Source organism: Liolophura sinensis, chromosome 7, assembly GCF_032854445.1.
Source record: "Liolophura sinensis isolate JHLJ2023 chromosome 7, CUHK_Ljap_v2, whole genome shotgun sequence".
Lineage (NCBI taxonomy): Eukaryota > Metazoa > Mollusca > Polyplacophora > Chitonida > Chitonidae > Liolophura > Liolophura sinensis.
In genome coordinates, this window is record NC_088301.1 from 54678467 (window position 1) to 54697221 (window position 18755).

The 18755-nt window shown below is 38.3% G+C and overlaps 2 protein-coding genes across 3 annotated transcripts; one reads left to right on the forward strand and one right to left on the reverse strand.

Annotated features, from left to right (window-relative positions):
- Positions 1-128: 128 nt before the first annotated feature.
- On the reverse strand, positions 129-5771 carry LOC135471510 (glutathione S-transferase Mu 2-like). The gene is made up of 7 exons (XM_064750775.1): positions 5712-5771; positions 3416-3494; positions 2897-2961; positions 2297-2378; positions 1987-2087; positions 1407-1502; positions 129-470 (listed from the first exon to the last, which is right to left on the reverse strand). Exons 1-7 carry the CDS (start codon positions 5745-5747, stop codon positions 258-260), a joined length of 672 nt encoding a protein of 223 aa, XP_064606845.1. The 5' UTR covers positions 5748-5771; the 3' UTR covers positions 129-257.
- Positions 5772-9379: 3608 nt separating this feature from the next.
- On the forward strand, positions 9380-12572 carry LOC135471419 (lysosomal proton-coupled steroid conjugate and bile acid symporter SLC46A3-like). 2 transcript variants are annotated; one of them, XR_010444438.1, is made up of 4 exons: positions 9380-10855; positions 10954-11037; positions 11371-11577; positions 12049-12572. XR_010444438.1 is itself a non-coding variant. In XM_064750649.1 (4 exons), exons 1-4 carry the CDS (start codon positions 9718-9720, stop codon positions 12155-12157), a joined length of 1488 nt encoding a protein of 495 aa, XP_064606719.1. In that variant the 5' UTR covers positions 9380-9717; the 3' UTR covers positions 12158-12572. The 2 variants fall into 2 exon arrangements, 1 of the variants encoding a protein (XP_064606719.1); XM_064750649.1 differs by having other exon boundaries at positions 11421-11577.
- Positions 12573-18755: the final 6183 nt, after the last annotated feature.

Here is an 18755-nt window from a genome sequence, read left to right on the forward strand (position 1 = left end):
TTACCGTCAAATCGGACTGAATATGTGAATTGAACCGAAACCTTGCGTTTTGTCAACTCGATCATCTTAGCAACGTTACACACAATGAATCGTCCTCTATGTGTATTATCATATATTATCTGTATATTATCTGTATACTAATTGTATATTCTAGTGCTTGTGGAATTACAAAAAAAACACAGAAATTATTCCGCTGCTTTGTTGTGATAACTCACAAAATATAGGGTAAGGAGGTTAAATGTGAAAGAGCAATGAGCTCATTGTTTATAGGGCACATAACCAAACGATGCACCAGGCCCAACAAGTGCTTCTTTGACAAATCTAGGAGAGGCGAGGTACTCCTTCACTCCAGGTAAGTTCTCAATCCGACTGAGGAAGGACTGCAGATTGTGGAAATCGTCCAGGCATGATGGGTAAACGACGGTGTTCATGGAGATACCCTCGTACAGGTGAAAATCAACAAAATTGATCTACAACGGAAAGAACAAACACCGGAAAGCTATTAATTTCACTCTACTCCGCGATAGGATAAAATTTTTCAAGACGTGAAGTTAAGGTTGGATACTTTTAGACATATTTACTTCATATGAAATAATTGTGGAACTGTTATACAGTTAAATAGTACTTACATTTGCCACAATTTAGAGATAATTTAGATATTATCCACCCTAGACAAGCCATCACATTCGCCGATCTGGCTACAGCGAGGACTACGGCCCCACGCGTCAGATAATTTTTCTGTATACCTGGTGAGTCATGCACCAACCGATCGCAACGCTCTTTGACAATAGTCAATATTTTTTTCCCATCACTTTCAAACTCAATCCAATGATTCAGCAGCTTGGTCTATTCAGCAACAACATATGGGAAAAAACTTCGCTTAATAAGTTTGTGAGGTAACTGAATTTCATGCACACCCTTTCAATTCGACTGGAAATCAACTAACTAGGAATTCTCCCAAGGCAAGTATTTCTTTCTCAACTCAGAAAAGGTTCATAACATTTCTTATTAAGTAATCCGTAACAAAGCGTCTGGTGCGTCTGGCGACGTACTGATTCAAAAAAAGATGTCCGTAATGCCCTTCAGTGCGATATATATGCCTTATGTCTCTCGAAGATAAATATTCCCCGCCCGTCCGACATTGCTCGCCCCAATTAACAACAAGAAAATTCCTGTTTGGTGTTGTCATGTGGTACAAACCGATAAATATTTCCACCCGTCTTTCGGGATCACAGTAGTACTGATCCTCTTGAGGAATTATCATATTTTGTACCTACACACGCCGGTATTACTTGTATATATATATGAAGTACCTGCCAAAAATACACACGAACTAATCCATGAATAGTTTCCTCTTAAAGACGGCATCATTTATAAAATTTATCCTTGGGCATTATAAGCATCACCTTATCGCCTAGAAAGAAATTCTCTTTCCCTAACAAATGGGACAACTGTTGGAGTGTCTCCTTCACCCACTTTAGATGATCGACCTTGGCAGTGTCCTAAAAGAAAAACGAGTTAAACCTATAGTAGGATTTAGGTATAGGATTTTTGTGTGGATCAGTTTTACTTATCCAATAATAAATAAACAAAGCCCATGCAGTTTCACAACACATATCTCAAGAAAATCGGACAGGAATTCATGCATTGCCTTTATCCTATCCCAGATGCATATTTCAGTAGTTTCGCTTAGGATTACCTCGTCATGTTTCTGTCATTTCATTATAGTGTACTTCCATTATACTTGAACTGATGAAATATATGAACAATGTCTTACTGTATTTTAGGACAGAGAAAAATACCGTAAATTCTATGCGGAAATAAATGAATTACTACAAAAATTACCATGCACGAAGCGATCGTATATTTTTAGAAAACAGCTAAAACACTGTATCCGTATTTGGCTGGAGATTTAGTCAGAAGAGATCGTGCTAAAATGCAAACTTTCAGCAAATACGACAACCTTTATAACTAAATAATACCTACAAAATCCGCCCGATAACATAGTTGGGTGCATCTTGTCTGAAGATCTACTGCAACATACAGTAAATTATCTTGAAGAATTCGGTCTTTCTCGGTTGAGGCCACTAGAAGTCCAAAAAACAAAGGATAGGAATTGGAATTAATCGCTCAGTTTCTGCTCATGTCATGTGACCTGTCGGGTTTTAATTCAGTAATAACTAGTTCATACACTTTCAATACAGTTTACACAGATGATCAGTGCTTTGTGCAATGTGACTGAACAGCCTGATTGAGGTAAGAAAATAGCTAAAGTAAACGGCTATAGCAAACATACCAAGACTGTACTTCCGTGCTACGTATCGCTCTATAGCCACACTCTGCGTTATCTTGATGTCGCCATCAATGTAGTACGGCAGCTACATGGTGAGAAAAGGACAAAAATCTATCAGACTAAACAAAATCAGGAAATCACATTCTAAGAACGCAGCACGAAACACTCTACAAGGTAACCAGATTTTCGAACGGAAATGCATACACTGTTTTTTTTTCTCTGACCCATATTGCGTTTTACCCCTTGTGGACATGTTACTGCCAGCTGGCTGCCAGCTGGGCCCACTTTCACAAAGCGGTGTACGACATTTTTTATCGTGTATTTGTCGCAGAATATTGTGTACGTCACTGTTACCGTACCATTGTCATGTGTGTGTCATTATCGTAAATGGACATCTTTGTAAAACTGTGCCCAGGTTAGCCTTGCCTACAGTTAAATCACACGTAACTTACCCCTTACGGTTTTAGCTGTATGAAAATGTTCCGCAAGCATTTTCCAAACCAGTTGATTTTTCCTGCCCCTACCCCACACCCGCCTAGTTTATAGCCAGCATTAAGTTAACGACATTGAAAAGAATTTATAAGGACATAACAAAGGTATTACATTCGGGAGAGGCAATCCGAGAGTGTACTTGACTTTCATGAAGTTTTCTCGAATTTTTGAAGGATCTGAAAAACAGAATATATATTCATATATAAGTATGTCATATGTCTGTATTTACTTTGTCTTACAATGCTTAGGGGGCATCCGTGGCTCAGTTGGTTAGCGCGCTAGCGCAGCGTAATGACCCAGAAGCCTCTCACCAATGCGGTCGCTGTGAGTTCAAGTCCAGCTCATGCTGGCTTCCTCTCCGGCCGTAAGTGGGAAGGTCTGTCAGCAACCTGCGGATGGTCGTGGTTTTCCCCCGAGCTCTGCCCGGTTTCCACCCATCATAATGCTGGCCGCCGTCGTATAAGTGAAATATTCTTGAGTGCGGCGTAAAATACCAATCAAATAAATAAATAAATAAAATACAATGCTTAACATTCTAAACAAAACGATTGTTTATATTATTGCAAGAAAATTTTGTGCAAATTGTATATGCTGTACAACTATTGTTTATAAGAAAAGTGCGAAAATTACCTTCGTCGTTTATCATGTAGACCTTGTTTTCAAAGTCTTCGCCAACATAATGCAAGAGCAAGCTTATCTGGTTGGAAATCTGTCAAATATAAAATTGAACAAATTGCTATAAAATAAACTTACTCTCTGTGTCCTCTTTTCTCCAAAATCCGGCGCCAAAAATGTATAAAAATCAATAATCATATATTTTATGAATACTTTACTTCCTAGCTCATACTAAAACTTCTCCGATCCAGCTGACAAAGCAAAAGGCGAGCATGTCTTCTCACAAGGTCGACGTGCCTTCTTCATTGCACAAATATTTCTAGGTGGACCTTGATTTTGTTCTCAGGTAAATTTGATCACCCACAACGTGTAATGCCACGTTTGTTATTATGCGTCTGTTAATGTAATCAAAAGTCCATTATATAGAAGTATGCAACTTCCCAATAGCTAGTCTCCACGACACATTACACATGTTACGTCATCTGTAGAACCTCACGCCACCAGGTGGAGAAACAAGATATCTTCCTGGGTGGAAATTGTGAACTGAATCATGGGAAATCTAATGTAAACGGCTCTTAAAAGAACTGGCCACACGTTGAAACCTAACCTCTGTATTTAAAAACACGATTTCGCCAGTGATTGTTGCTATGTAGTTAAGAACTCATTAACAATATTGATATTTCCAAGCAACTCTAAAACAACTACTATCAAAGACATTGTTGCCCTTTTACAAAACCCTCCGTTGTAGTAAATAGGGGTCCACGCTGGTGTCCTAACGGGACACCTCCTGAAATCGTTCGGATTATTATTATTATTAAGGGTCCACGCTAGTATACTGTAATATCCAACTATAAAGGCTTTACTTTCAGTCAGAAAAACACTTCAATTTAATGACACTGAGTTCTGTTTACAACATGTCTGCCTACACTCGCTGCCATGTTGCTCTCCCACCCCTTTTCGGCATGCAATGATATATGTATGACAGTCACTCATATGTCGTAATCGACCATAAACACTACATATCCTAGCGGAACACATCTTGAAAACGTTCTGAGTATTAGGGGTCCTTGCTAGTATCCTGTGGGAAACCTCTTGAAAACGTCCAGAGTACTAGGGGTCCTTGCTAGTACCCCAGCGGGTCACCTCTTGAAATCTTTCGGATTATTATTAGGGGTCCACGCTAGTACCCGAGAGGGACACCTCTTGAAATCGTTCGGATTTTTATTATTCTTGGTCTGTTCGTAAATTGCAATATCTCGAAAACTGGTAAAGGTAGAAAAATCAGACTCTGGAGGAACATATGAAGTAACGCTTGACGTTTTCTGCTGTTTTACCGGTCATGGAATTTAGCGGCCATTTTGAATTTTATTGATAAGCTAATAAAAATATTCTTCTCCAAAACGGCTAAACCTATTGAGATAAACTTTTCGTTTACAGTTTTAGGTGGATCGCCCTACCTATATTCAAAAAGATTTTAGCCTGGTATGCAAATAAGGCCAAAACTGACCGATGAACTTGGCTCAAAGTGGGTTAATTTTTAAAACTGCTTAAAATCATCAAACAAACACAGTATATCTGGTGCTCCTCTTACAAATCTGCAAGAATTATTTTTGTACTTTGTGCTGTTTTCATGTTATGACCAAAAACCAACAAATATTTGACAAAATCGTCCTATGTAAATAATAAGGGAGCTTCGTGCTAGACTGCATGGTACCATTGACTACAGTTCACCGTGGAAACTGTCATCAGCTCTTTGACAATGCATTCTTTCCTTCTTCTGCTCTCGGACACCAACTTCACAGACTACCAGAAGTGGCAAAGGTCTAGTCGCGTGGACCCCGGCAACGCCGCTGGATAGCAGCTTTGGATCTTTTTTAAAGTCCATTTGTGGAACATTTTTCCCACCGTGCATAAGGCATTTCTCAAACGTTTGCTGCACCACAGAGAGAAAAAATACATGGCTGCGCAGATACGTCGCATAATGTTAGAGATCGAAGAAAAGTGTAAGGTACCGTGGAGATTAGCTATAGGGAAGTTGCATACTTCTAGATAATGAACTTCTGATGCAATGAATAATACATTGACCTTTGACCTATGCTTCGTAATGTTATATTACGTATACAGAAGTTACATGTTAATGATAAGCAGGATTCACTTGGGAACTTTGACGCTTCAGTATCATTATAATATTTTTCTGTCGTGGCGGCTATCTTTTGCCTATCATTACCATTTGTTATTCAGTACAAAACTCCTGAGGTTTGTTCATTACAACCTTGCTAAAGCAAATGTCTACGTCAGTAGAAAACCTTACCCCTCGTGCAGGCCAATATGCTAAAGTTGACGGCATGTCGCTAAAATTTCCCCTTGCTGTTCGCTGGCTATCGTGAGAATGAGGTTCACTCAACGTTGATATGCATTTACTCAGTTCAGATAAAAACTGACCCTGTTATCAGCATGGCCTCATTTTTTTATTTTATTTCTGCCAGCGTTATGTTTAAACAGGCGTTATTTGTCTGTTTGTGTGTCCTCTGTCTGTCTGTCAGCAACTTTGTCAAAAACCTTATGCGCAATTTGGCATTGGTCTATCATTATTAAACGATTTTTCATCATTGCCAGATTAGAAACGAATGCATTTTATGTTAGGTGTATGTTTTATGTGTTGAATGTTAGGTTCGCCGTTACAACGACGAGATCAGGTTATATTCTATGTTTATAATGAGACTGCATGGCCTTGGTCGAATTCTTGCCTCCCCACCCCACCCCACCCACTTCTGACCTAGCCATCTGTGATAACATGGTCATGTGCAACACGTCAAAACATGTTTCTTTCGTTAAGCTTTATTTTGTATACAAACTCCCTGCTCTGTGTATACTTTTTTAAAATCGTCACGTGGCTATGCAAGGCATTACTTACATTTGTGCTGCACTATAACCATATGTTTCTATAGAACCGCTGGTGATATATTGGGCCTACCCAAATGGGACTTACAACTTTATATGGATGTGATCCATGTCAGAATTTAACGGATCAAAAAGAAGTATTTAATTTTTCTATGTGAACCCAGTGGAAGTTTGACTACCAGTCTCTAACTTAATTTCATTTTTGTAGACAATCATTATTCCTAAAAAAAACAGAAAGCCAAAGTGTTACGTCTACAAAGAGTAATAGGTGCTTATATGTAAAGAAGCTTAGCTTTGAATGGTACCGGGATATCATTGTTTAATATTTTATTATATATATTATTAAATATCAGGCTGTCAGCTGACTCTAGCCGAGTGGTTATGATGCTTGTCTTTCCACTGTGACACACCAAGTGGGGGTCAAACCCAGTCGTGAACAGGCAATTTGTAGATTCCCCGGCAACCACCGGTTTTGTAGAATTTAGTGGCAATTCACTGTCGACGATGGCCATTTGCATCATCTAAAGTTTGTAAGATCGCTGGCCTCTCCGAAATATATAGTGTGCATATCTGGTCGTCACACTATTGTGACCTTGTGACCAAACATTAGAGAGGAGATGAGCTTGTTACTCCTCTAGAGATAAAGGCACAAAAACGATATAGGGTCCTAGTGTTGTTCCGTGGGCTAAATGTGAATTGCTTAAACTCGTAATCAGTAAATGTATTTGAGCATTTCCGTGAAGTCAAGTAATTTGCGTGGTAACATGTATAAGTTTGCAAGACCTAGGGGAAGTAACTGCTGTGACAAGACCGTATAGGCCTACTGTGCTCCAAAACAGAACCCACAGGCTAGAGGGTACACTAGTGTTAAAAATCTTGTCTGTGTTCATGACGCGATATATTTACCACTCTCTTATGTTTGATTTCGCTAATATGAAATGTAGCATTTTAAATATAAAGAAGGTTGCTTAAATTAGACGGGTGACGCCAATAACCAGATAGGCGATAATTTTATTAATTTTAATAAAGTATAGTAGCCCCGTGGAGAAACAAAGCTCGTTTTACTGCATGTAAACTACATATACCAGTGTAATGCCAGTGTAATGTAATAAAACAAATCTGAAACAAAGACCGGGTTTATTTTATTTATTTATTTATTTATTTATTTATTTATTTATTTATTTATCTGATTGAAATTTTATGCCGAGCTCAAAACATTTACCCTTCAGTTATAACGGTGGCAAGGTTAGTTGATGGAAAAAACGCCTTTATTAACACCAAAACTATTGACTCGGCGCCCGTATATCGTAAGTCGTTTGACTTTTTGATCCAAATTTTTTGATATGTTATAATAATTTCAGATATCTTGAATTCATTTAATGATATCAGTCTATATTTTATGATATATCAAAATAATTTAAGATATAATAAATTCATTCTTGATATCATGAAATCATTTCTGACATCTTGAAATCACTTACTGATATGTTGGTGCGTTTTTAAGATTTAAAAATTAAAGACATTTCCTGATGTCACGAATTCATGTCAACATGTCACATTTTCGATTCATGATATCACGAATTAATTTTAAAGATATCATTAAATATAGTGGACGAAAGGACATAAGCGTCTCATAATTAATAGTAAAAAATATTCAAGTTGAAGTTGAAGTTTATGCTATATTTTCATAACTTGTATGTTGTTGGGAAAAGTGGTGCTCACAGTTTTGAAGTGTAAGAATAATAAAACTGTGAAGTCACTCTTACGTCAGGAGGCATAAAGATTATCCAAAAGGTTTTACTTGTTACTACGGTTCACGGACATGTGTATTTCGCCCAATACTCCGGATGAGTGAAATGGTACAAACACGACATCGTCGGACGCTCGCTACGCAGTGAAGCCTGAGATAGATTCGCCATCTTTAATGAGACCATGAAATGAATTCAAGATATCAAGAGTTGAATTCAAGATATCATTAATTTAATTAATGATATCGTCAACTGAATTCAAGATCACAAGAAATGGTTAATATTTCTGATATCATGAAATGAATAGATTACATCTTAAATCCAATCCAGTTTATGATATCATAAATCCACTTTATGATATCATAAAATGAATTCATAATATCTTAAATTATTTTAACAAATCCAAAAAATTGGATTAAAAAGTAAAACTGCTTGCCATACGCCCGAAACCCATTATTATCAACAATTAAACCACATTATTTGACTCTCTGTGCGATAACATCTAAATATTGAGCTTTCCTTGATTGAAGTCCAGGTAAAAGTAAGGATTGCATGTTTTGCTAGTAAACAATGAATAAATAAACTACAGTTAAGGAATTGTAATTCTCCTTTATTCATGGTGTAATGTCTGTATAAAATCAATAAGATCCATTCAAATTTCAGAGCGAAAAAAGTACTGCATATGCATATACTGACAGCCTACACGAGTGAGTGAGTGCTTGGGGTTTAACGTCGTACTCAACAATTTTTCAGTCATATGACGACGAAGGAATCATTAGGGTGCATGCACGTGTAATGTGCCTCCTTGTTGCAGGACGGATTTCCACCGCTCTTTTATTTAGTGCTGCATCACTGAGACGACTTACCGAAGGCAAGTAAGCCGCCCCGCCCGAGCCATTACACTGATACGGGTCAACCAGTCGTTGCACTATCGCCTTCATGCTGAACGCCAAGCGAGGAAGTTACAACTTCCTCTTTTAAAGCAGCCTACACGAAATAATGTATGTATTTCCGTACCTCTTAACTATACGTGTATACTATACAATGTAGGCTATCTCACATATTAAGCTGATCAGGCCATGTATAACTTTAAAAAGACGACCGTTTCACGAAGAGTTGAAGAGGATGTGACCTAGATACATGTGTACACATAAATACGATTTACAGCATAACCATGGGGCAGCCTGCGCTGCACGTCTGCCTGCATGTACCGCCCGTCACAGTAGATGTCATTAAGTTAATACTGACATACTGCTTGAGCAGGTCAAGCGCACTGAGTTAGCTTGCATTACTTTATCTTCAGACTTGGGCTTTCGTCTGAAACGACCTCTTTCACCCAGGGCAGCGCAGACTTAACGTGCGTAGGGTTATAGACAAAAAACAGATCCACCGACTTGCTCTACTTCGTTTGTACCAACATAAATGTGGTTCAATTTTTAGGTTAAGTATAGTGACACAGCTGGTTTAGCGCAGCCAAAGGTTGTGTGTTGTGTACAGCGAAATAATGATCGTGATGACCAGTCTGTACGTGTACACGTGAAGCCAATATATTCTGGCAACATAGCTGTTTTCAGACATTGAACTGCGGGGCAACGTTGCTGATAAGTTTCGGGAAAATACATAATTATCCGGTGCTTCATAGGACGTTAGAGTGTGGGCGACTCCGGTATGGCTACCCTTGAAGATGTACAGGCGAAGAACCAGTCTGCCCATGTCCTGCCGCCCACGGAAGTTATTCAAGCTCCCCGAACATTCGGGGGCCGTGTTCTCCTAATCTACGTCGTTACGTTTTTGTACATATTTTCCTCTGCAGTTCAGAGTTCTCTTAGTGTACAGTTTATATTTTACCTGGTGGAATCTGATCACAATGATTCAAGCGTTTCCAACATTTCTGTTTGTGAAACTGATGAAAATAGCAGTCGGTACAATGACCTAGAACATGTTGAGGAGAAAGCGGCAGAAATACAGATATTCCTGTCAGTGGCCACAGGGGTACCTTCCGTGATCATGTGTCTTGTATTCGGTTCCCTCTCCGATCGTATGGGCAGGCGATTTCTCTTCGCTTTGCCTGTTTGTGGCATTATGATTCGCGCAGCGGCCTATGCTGTAGTTAGCCACTGGACTCTCTCGTTATATTATCTGTTAATTGGGCATCTACTTGAAGGGTTTAGTGGTGGGTTTTCTTGCTTTCTGTTGGGCGCTTTTGCTGGTTCCTCTGACATTACATCAGAGGGCAGACGTCGATCCTTCTTAATAGCCATTATCGAAGCCTCGGCCATACTTTCTGCCGGTGTCGGCAGCCTCGTTTTGGGCTATATGATCCAGGGTTGTGGTTACACGTATCCGAATTTACTAGTCATTGCCATATCTGTGATAAATTTTGTAACCATTAAAATGGCGTTACCCGAGACTAAACCAGAGACACCGAAAGAGAAGCTAAGGTTTACTGCCTTTGCATCAGCTGTGAAGAGAGTCTTTCGCATCTATTTCGTTAAAGATAAAGGCTTAATCCGCTGTAAGCTAATACTGTGTTGGACAGCATTCTTTATAACGTCGATTACCTATATAGGCTCCATTGGTGTAGAAACCCTGTACGTGAAGAATCGCCCACTTTGTTGGGATTCCATAAAAATAGGCTACTTTGGCAGTATCAAATCTGTGTGTTCGGCTCTGGCGGCCACATTTGTAATTCGACTAATGCAGTGCTGTCTGGGAGACATTGGGATCGCAGTAACCTGTGGTTTGGCCAAAATAGCCTCCTTTGTTCTTCAAGGGTTTGCTGACACGGACCTTAAAATGTATGCAGGTAAGTTTTTCGGTGTAGAACTTTACAAATTACATGTTAATTAAAAAAACTTCTCACCGCGAATTTTCTTAAGGAACATTTTGTGTATTCGTTTTTAGTTGCCGTTGTCGGGATGCCAGGGATAGGGCTGATGGCCATGACCAGATCTATTATGTCTAAGTCTACGGCTCCAGAGAACATCGGTGAGTCCCTTAACACCATATAGAAACAGCAAACTCAAATGATCCAGCTAAAATTGTGATAAAATCTGTCAATGCAGCGCATATTAACAAGTGGTCAAATGAAAAGTATACAATAGCACCGGACAATTCCGTTTAAACAATGTATTGTAATTGGTTACATATGTATTTACGTAAATATATAGCTAGTCAGCTCAATCAGTCTTCCTGATTGGTCTGTCATAAGATTTATAGTTCTCCTAAATAAGCTCACAACGAGATAATCTGATGGGGAAAAATCAAAAAAGCAGAATATATGTATATATGTATTTTACGGTGTACTTAACAATTTTTCAGTCATCAAAAGCATATGTCAAACTTCAGAACTTGAGTTGGTCTATCAACAGGCAGTATGTTCGCAAGCGTCGCCTGTGCAGAGGCAGCCACAACGATAACGGGCGGGGTCCTGTTCAACGCAATCTACAAATCAACGATCCACGAAGAACATGGGATCGTCTTCTTCGTTATGGCGGCAATACTTGGTGTGGTTCTCTTTATTTACGGGTAAGCTAGACGCTATCTGACTAGATTGTAATAGATTGTGCTTATGTATTTAATGGAAATAAATATCATAATAAATTATCATAGGTTGTATTATTATATGAATTCCAGTGATTATTTGTATGGAACTATACCAAGAAACTAAAACCGTAATGTTTGGTTCCACTTTTATAACAAGTATTATTACAACAATGGTAAAAACTGTTGAATGCTTTTCTTTTCATCAATTCGTCCTAGCGTCTTACTTTATATACTTTCTTAGTTCTTTTGGAAAATGATCTTGCGATTAATGACCTAGAATTACCGTTCATTATGGTTGACGGTTGGTATACGAATGCCTGTTTCGACGCCTAGATTATAAACGTCTTAATCTGCGCCTTAACTCACTCTATACCGTGACTGTAATCACCGTGGGTATCTAAACGTTGGGTTTACTATGCGCTTGATAATTAGTAGTCTCGCTGTTACTTTCAGGGGGATCTACTGGGTGACCCGTGTCAGCAGTTTACCAGCCAAAGCGATTTTACGTGCCGATGAAACTACAGCACTGCTGCCAAACGAGAAAAGCATGACAACCAAATAAAATTTCATATTTGTTTGCATGCATACAATTAATTATGTCAGGCCAAAACTATAGCAGTTTTTGAAACTACATACATGTTAATTTCGAGGTCGTCGAAAGAATGGAGACGACAGTGTTTTTTTCTATACATTCCCGCAAATCGGGGATGCAATCATACACTTTTATAAATGAACATGGATCGTAACAGCGATTTCCTAATGTACCTATTCCATAAGATCTGAGACCCTCATATTTTGTATATAGATCTGCAACTTCTTGAGCAAAATCTCGCTTTGAACATTGCGTATATTTAACTGCTAATTATGACATATTTATTACCTTTTTGGTGCTTTTAAATAATTTTTTAAATTTTGTTGGGTTACTTTATTTATTTATACTTTAATGTACGATTTTCCTGTGTTTGGAGAAAGAAGAGCTCAGACATTTGGCTAATAAATAAATACTTAACACTTGTGTTTTTGCTGTTTATATTTTGTGGACTTTTATTGATGGCATGATACAGAGTAAGACCTTAACTTTGGCAAAATTATCTTGTACTCAAACCCATTCTCTTGTCAAGCTATAGCGATATTAGAAAAAAACTGTAATAACAGACAACAGGAATTCACAATTTAATAACCAAGAGGACTGAAAATTTGCTAAGTTAATTAAATTGTATTAACTATAGACTTGACAAGTCAGCCAATGGAAATGTACTTCACATAACTGATCTGTGTGCTTAGACAGAATGAACCAATACTACATACAAGGACACATGTGTTTGAACATAGCGTTTGATTGTAAGCATAAAACTGCGTTATTTCAACAAATTAGTGGAATATGCTTCTTAAGTGACAAATAGTATCACACTGGTCACACATATTAAATGATAATAAATGCTTCATTAACTAAAACCAGTGCCACAACAGTAGTGACATATTACACAATAAACACTATCTATAAGGTACATGTATATCGTAGCTAAATGAATCGTCAACTGTTTCTGTTTTAATTGCCCCACCTTATAGTGGGACATTCTAATTGTTGGCTAATGGCAAAAGTGTGAAATTTTACTCCATGGCAGCGTGTGGGTTCGGAGCTGAGAACACTTTACCTTAAATCTACAGGCTGAGCACAATGCAACCTGAAAGGAACCCGAAATTGCTTGTGAGTTATTTACTAACCCAATGTAGTAATCCCTTAGTACGAATGGCAAAACACACGTTGTAAAACATTTCTATGTGCCCTTAGCATAGATATATTGGTCTCGGCAACAGATGCAAGAAAGGTTGAATTACTTTTTAACTGAAATATTATCAGCAAATATAATCTCGTCACATGAAGCGTTCTGCGACTAATGAATTCAATAACCTGAAGCTGTACGGTCTGTTATTGTGTACCGACCCAAATCAGCGTTTTTCTCAAGGCCCATGTGACATGCAGTCGAGCCAGGTTGAATGACGTGAACACAAGGGGCATAATCTCGTTCACGTGTTGCACTGCACCCTCACTGGCGCGAAACCTAGCTTGTTTCAAATCCCCTATAATTATAGTTTAACCTGCCACAATTATTATTGAACAGTTCTGGAGGGAAACAGCTTACTATGTGGATTTAACTGTCGGACACTGAGAGACATGGAGTTTCAGACCATACAGGCATCTGTCTGTGGGAACCAAACACTCGGAAACATTCCTAGTAGAACGACTAGTTCTATGCGTCCCTTGTATATCCTTCAAGGAATTGTATTACTTAACCTGTTCGGCTCTATCTCTGGATTTTACCTGTCTTATAAATACGTTTATTTAATACTGTTTAACGAAGTTATGCATGGAAGAGCTGTGTTTGACTCTGGACTCTCTGATTGCAAAGGTAACCATTGCAGCTGGTATTACCAAGACACAGTGAAGGTCAAGGAATGGTCGGCTAGCTGGCAGCTATACTTATCGGCTATCACCAATTTCCCAGCCATTGTCACCACTTTTGTTTTAGGCACATATTCTAATCGCATAGGCCGACGCTGGTTACTCGTTCTGTCAATGTGTGGCTTAGTTCTTTGGTGTTTTGGATACCTTATGGTCATTTTTTTAGACTCTCTCTAAACTATTTACTGCTCGTACACTTTATAGAGGGCATTTTTGGACAAATTCCGGTAGTATTTCTGGCTGGGTTTGCCTACACTTCCGACGTTACAGCAACAAAAGGCGGGTCGTTGCAGATAACAGTGCTGGAATGTCTAACCGGCAAGCGGTTTGACGTGCAACACTAGTGGTGGGCTTTATGATCCAGTACTGGGGATTTCACTTGACGCTTGTCATCGTCATTTTCTAAGGTCTGGTTAATGTATGCCTAGCATTTTTTATTCTATAAGACAAGTGCCCAACCGACAACAGCCGTCATTCAACAAACTTCACCTACCTGAAACGTGCGGTCAGATTTTACACCAATGACTCTGATCCAGAGGCTTTTACATGGTATGCATAATTATATATTTTATCTCTTCGCTCATTCAATTCAGTGCGCCAGGTGTGGAAACGCTTTATCAGATTGACAGTCCACTCCGCTGGAATTTTGTGGAAACTGGAGAATTCGGGGCCGTCCAGGCAGTCTTACAAGCCGCTGCTGCAATTCTTCTGTTGAGGTCAGCAGTGTCTTAAAGATACCAGTCTAGGCCTCGAATCATGCTCTCTGCGTCTGACAGGTTTTGTTATAAAATGCCTTGTGCAAACCTACACCGTCGTCTACATATGTATGTACAGGTAACATAGAAATGTGTTGATTAACCAAGCCTACAAAATTTTACCTACCCTAAAGGGAACCTGTCCCATATACAGCTGCCGTATAGTTTTGCATCCTATAAACGAACGTTTTTATCATCATATTTTATCATCATATCATAATAGCCAGCCAATGTGTGTGGTTCATAAACATAACTACATAAATTGAAAAGATAAACTGCAGGTATCTCACTCCACAAATATACTCCACTATGTTCGTGTGTTCAAATCCAGCACTGGATAAAGTAGCTTATTGATCCTAGGGGGAGGAAGAAGGGTAAAATACATATAGATATACAGAAATATACCAGTATGTGAAAAACTTCCCAGATATTTGTATTACGCGACCATCGTTAACTTGGTGAACTATGCAAGAGGTCAAGGATATAGTGACCAAAGTAATTAGTGTAGTTCTGATTATTTTGTCTCGTAATTTACAGCTGCTGCCTTTGGAATGACAGGGTCTATTCTAATGGCATTAGTCCGTTCTATAATGTCCAAACTGACTCCAAAGACTCGATATGGTGAGTAATATTCCTTACAGCATTCAACAGCCAAATGCAAAGTTAAAAAAGAATCATGTGACGCGACACGATATGAATATAGTCCATAAATCTACATTAAATTTCAAATAGCTAAATGCATCTAACAAGAATCAAGAAAGATTTTAAGGGTAATAATTGAAAGTGGGTCTATCTCAAGACTGGCCCTATTGCTTCCATTGATGCATACGAATAATACTGAGCTGCAAATTAAAGTGTGAAAAGTACAGGGCAGTTAACGGAGGACTAGTAGTGTTATTATATATTTTAAACATTCTGACACTTGCGCAGACTTATATATTGAAAAATAACCGCTGCTATGGATTTGTTTGGTGACTGGACATACTTGTTTTGGCGAAGTTCAAATTTCAGATCAACGCTTCAATGTCTATACTACTCTGTTAACACCAACAAAGCTTAAGGCTTTTGATTTTATCATGTTCTTTTTCAGATAAAGCATCTGTTATATATGGAGTTGAATGATCTTTCCAAAAGTATAGTATCGGCGTTATATTCATGTTGAATTATATTAGCATTTAGACGTAAATTAACACACTACATTCTGATGATGTTCTGATTACAAATTGTTTTATTTTCTTTTATTGTTTTATATGTAACTCAGGTTTAAGTTCACATGTTCCCTATTTTCCATATTCTTGTTATATATTATATTCTTGTAATAAGAACTAAATACACCTCATGTAAAACTGAACAAAATGTTAATTAGACCTACTCTGATAATCTGAAAAACATCTCAGAACCCTTTGTCGGAGAATATTAAACTGTACTGGGGTTACAAGGTACCTTCATGTTCTGTTAAGCTGGAAAAAGATGGGTTTCGAAAAAGATCCATTTCATACATTAAATGAGATGTTAAATCCCTGGTTATTTAGAATGCGTATATTTTCAGATTTATAATATTCAAAACTTTTTACCGAAACCGACACGTCACGAGCAATGATTTCCAAACGCTCTGCTTTAAATCACCCAATCAGGATTTTATTTCCCATAAATTTGTTACAGTTAAATAGTTGATTTTACAACCTTAAACATTACCATACATTAATGACCTCAGGAATATTAACTCAGCAATGGTGACTCCAGTGATACTACAATTTAGTTGGATTTTCTTTTCATAATTGCATGTAACGTATTCTCTTTTAAAGACAAGGCATTGTATATGTATTTGTTGCCTGTGAAGTTCATTACCAGATGACATTGCGTCACCCTGGCGAGTCTGAATTCTGCACTATTCTGGGAGAAAATTGTCAGGAGTCCGGTGACACGTAACAACACCTGCATTAACGCTGAACTTGGGCGGATAAGCATAGCCATACATGTTGTTACAGTGAAAAGCGGGAAAAAAGCAGCCAAACAGTACAACCGCTTATTATACAAAGGGGCAATCTTCAGATTACCATGTAATGAGAGATTTAACTTCACATAATTATTATACATGTTTGTCTTATGAACCCTAGATAAACGACAGCAACACCACAGTCGGTTAGTAGCCTGAGTATTCCAAATGAGTATATAAACACGTGCACATGTAAAATGATATAAATGTAAAATACGTTTAAAATGCTACGATTTGTGTGAGATTTCTTTTCTTTGGAAGATTACTTTTTCCCAGTGCGTATGATACACAGCAGAACCATCTGGTCGTTTTTGTACACTCATAATATAACGCAACTTAATTGTAATTGAGACACCTTCACCTTATCTACGTAAGCTATACAGTGTATGAGATGTGCCCATTCTACATTTGTAGCATATGATCTGTTGGCATACAGCCCTGACTGAGATACAAAAAAATGTTTTCACTGATGGGTTTGTCTTTGGCCCCACGACAGTTATCACACATTTTTGGCAGCTTTAGATACCGGTTATGTGTGACCAGATACCAATCATCACACTGTCGTCGCAGATGTGTTTAATGATTATTTGACCAAGGACCTATTATCACACAGTTATTGCTGCTTTGGTCATCAGTTATTTATCACAATATTAATGCCGCCGTATGACCAGACACCAAATAGCACATTGCCGTCGCTGTTTTCGTCACTGGTTGTATGTAATCGGATATATAAGTTATCACACTGTTATAAACCCTATAGAGTTCACGTTGTTGTATCAGGTGCCTTTTCTCTGTATTCATAAAACGTCACATTACGTCATTATTAATCATGTATATTCTGTATAATATAAGATCCATTAAATTGTCAGCATTTCCATGTTAATCGCATTAGTTTTCGTCTGAAAGCTGAACGTCAATTAAAGGCTGAGTATTCACCTTGCCCATTCTCATTATCACGACTGTATGCGTAGTGATCATAGTTGGGGCCCATAGTCGGGGATACCCTTTTCCAGTACGAAATAGCCATCACCGTCCACCCCGTAAAGACCATCACCTGAAGACATTACCGAACTCTTGCCGACAGGATAGCTCTCAATGAAGAAATAGCCGTCCTGAGCTTGTCCATACGGCTGATCGTCAGTGATTGCAGCTGTCGTGGTGTCAGCGTAAAATACAAAATAGGGAGTCTTCTGTTTCCCAAGCTCATTATCAACTGTAAATGATTGGCTACTTCCTTCTTTCTTTTTCTCTACAATGCACTGTAATACAGCTTCTGTCTCCTGTGGAGAAGCGATGTCATTTCCAGGGTATGAATACTGATCGTCTGTACTTCCAATGTCCTCATAACCAGTCACACATGGCTCATCAAGTTCAGGTGATTGTATATGGCGTGTACATTGGATGTCTTGTCTGTCCTCATATACCTCCAGACTATAAACGCTGTGGGCCTTGTGCGGTGTGTTGGAATGAGTAACAGAATATACACGATCATCGTCCCAATTTATGTCCAGCTTCTTATAATGTTCGGAAGGCTTGGGGCAATTTGTACCTTTGCTGGCTTGAACACTAGAAATGTATACATACTGTAACGAAATAAACCTTAATTAAGGAAATGGTATTTTCTTTTGTTCATTGCATCATGTCGATATCAATTTAATATGTCCAGTCAAATGTCAACGTTTAATTTACACATATGCAAAACTGGTTTTGCTGCCTTGGTTGAAAGTTACTAAAACTAAGTAATCAAATCAGTATTGCTTAATGTTGCTGAATGGTCCATCATAATGGATATCTCGCTCAACCATATCGCTTAAGAAAATGATAACAGCACTCCAAGCAGATGATAAGCTTGACAAATTGTAAATACTTACAGCTTTATCCCAATCCTCACTATTGTAGTCAACATTGTTCTCACCACTCTGTTTGATCCTGAAATAACAAATCC

Coding starts and splice junctions, on each gene's coding strand:
- LOC135471510 (XM_064750775.1), bottom strand. CDS start 5,747: ATGCCGTCAACTTTAGCATATTGGCCTGCACGAGGG. Junction 2,962..3,415: donor CTACATGATAAACGACGAAG/GTAATTTTCGCA, acceptor TCTGTTTTTCAG/ATCCTTCAAAAATTCGAGAA. Junction 471..1,406: donor ATTTCTTTCTAGGCGATAAG/GTGATGCTTATA, acceptor TTTCCGTTGTAG/ATCAATTTTGTTGATTTTCA.
- LOC135471419 (XM_064750649.1), top strand. CDS start 9,718: ATGGCTACCCTTGAAGATGTACAGGCGAAGAACCAGTCTGCCCATGTC. Junction 10,856..10,953: donor GGACCTTAAAATGTATGCAG/GTAAGTTTTTCG, acceptor ATTCGTTTTTAG/TTGCCGTTGTCGGGATGCCA. Junction 11,578..12,048: donor GTGGTTCTCTTTATTTACGG/GTAAGCTAGACG, acceptor TGTTACTTTCAG/GGGGATCTACTGGGTGACCC.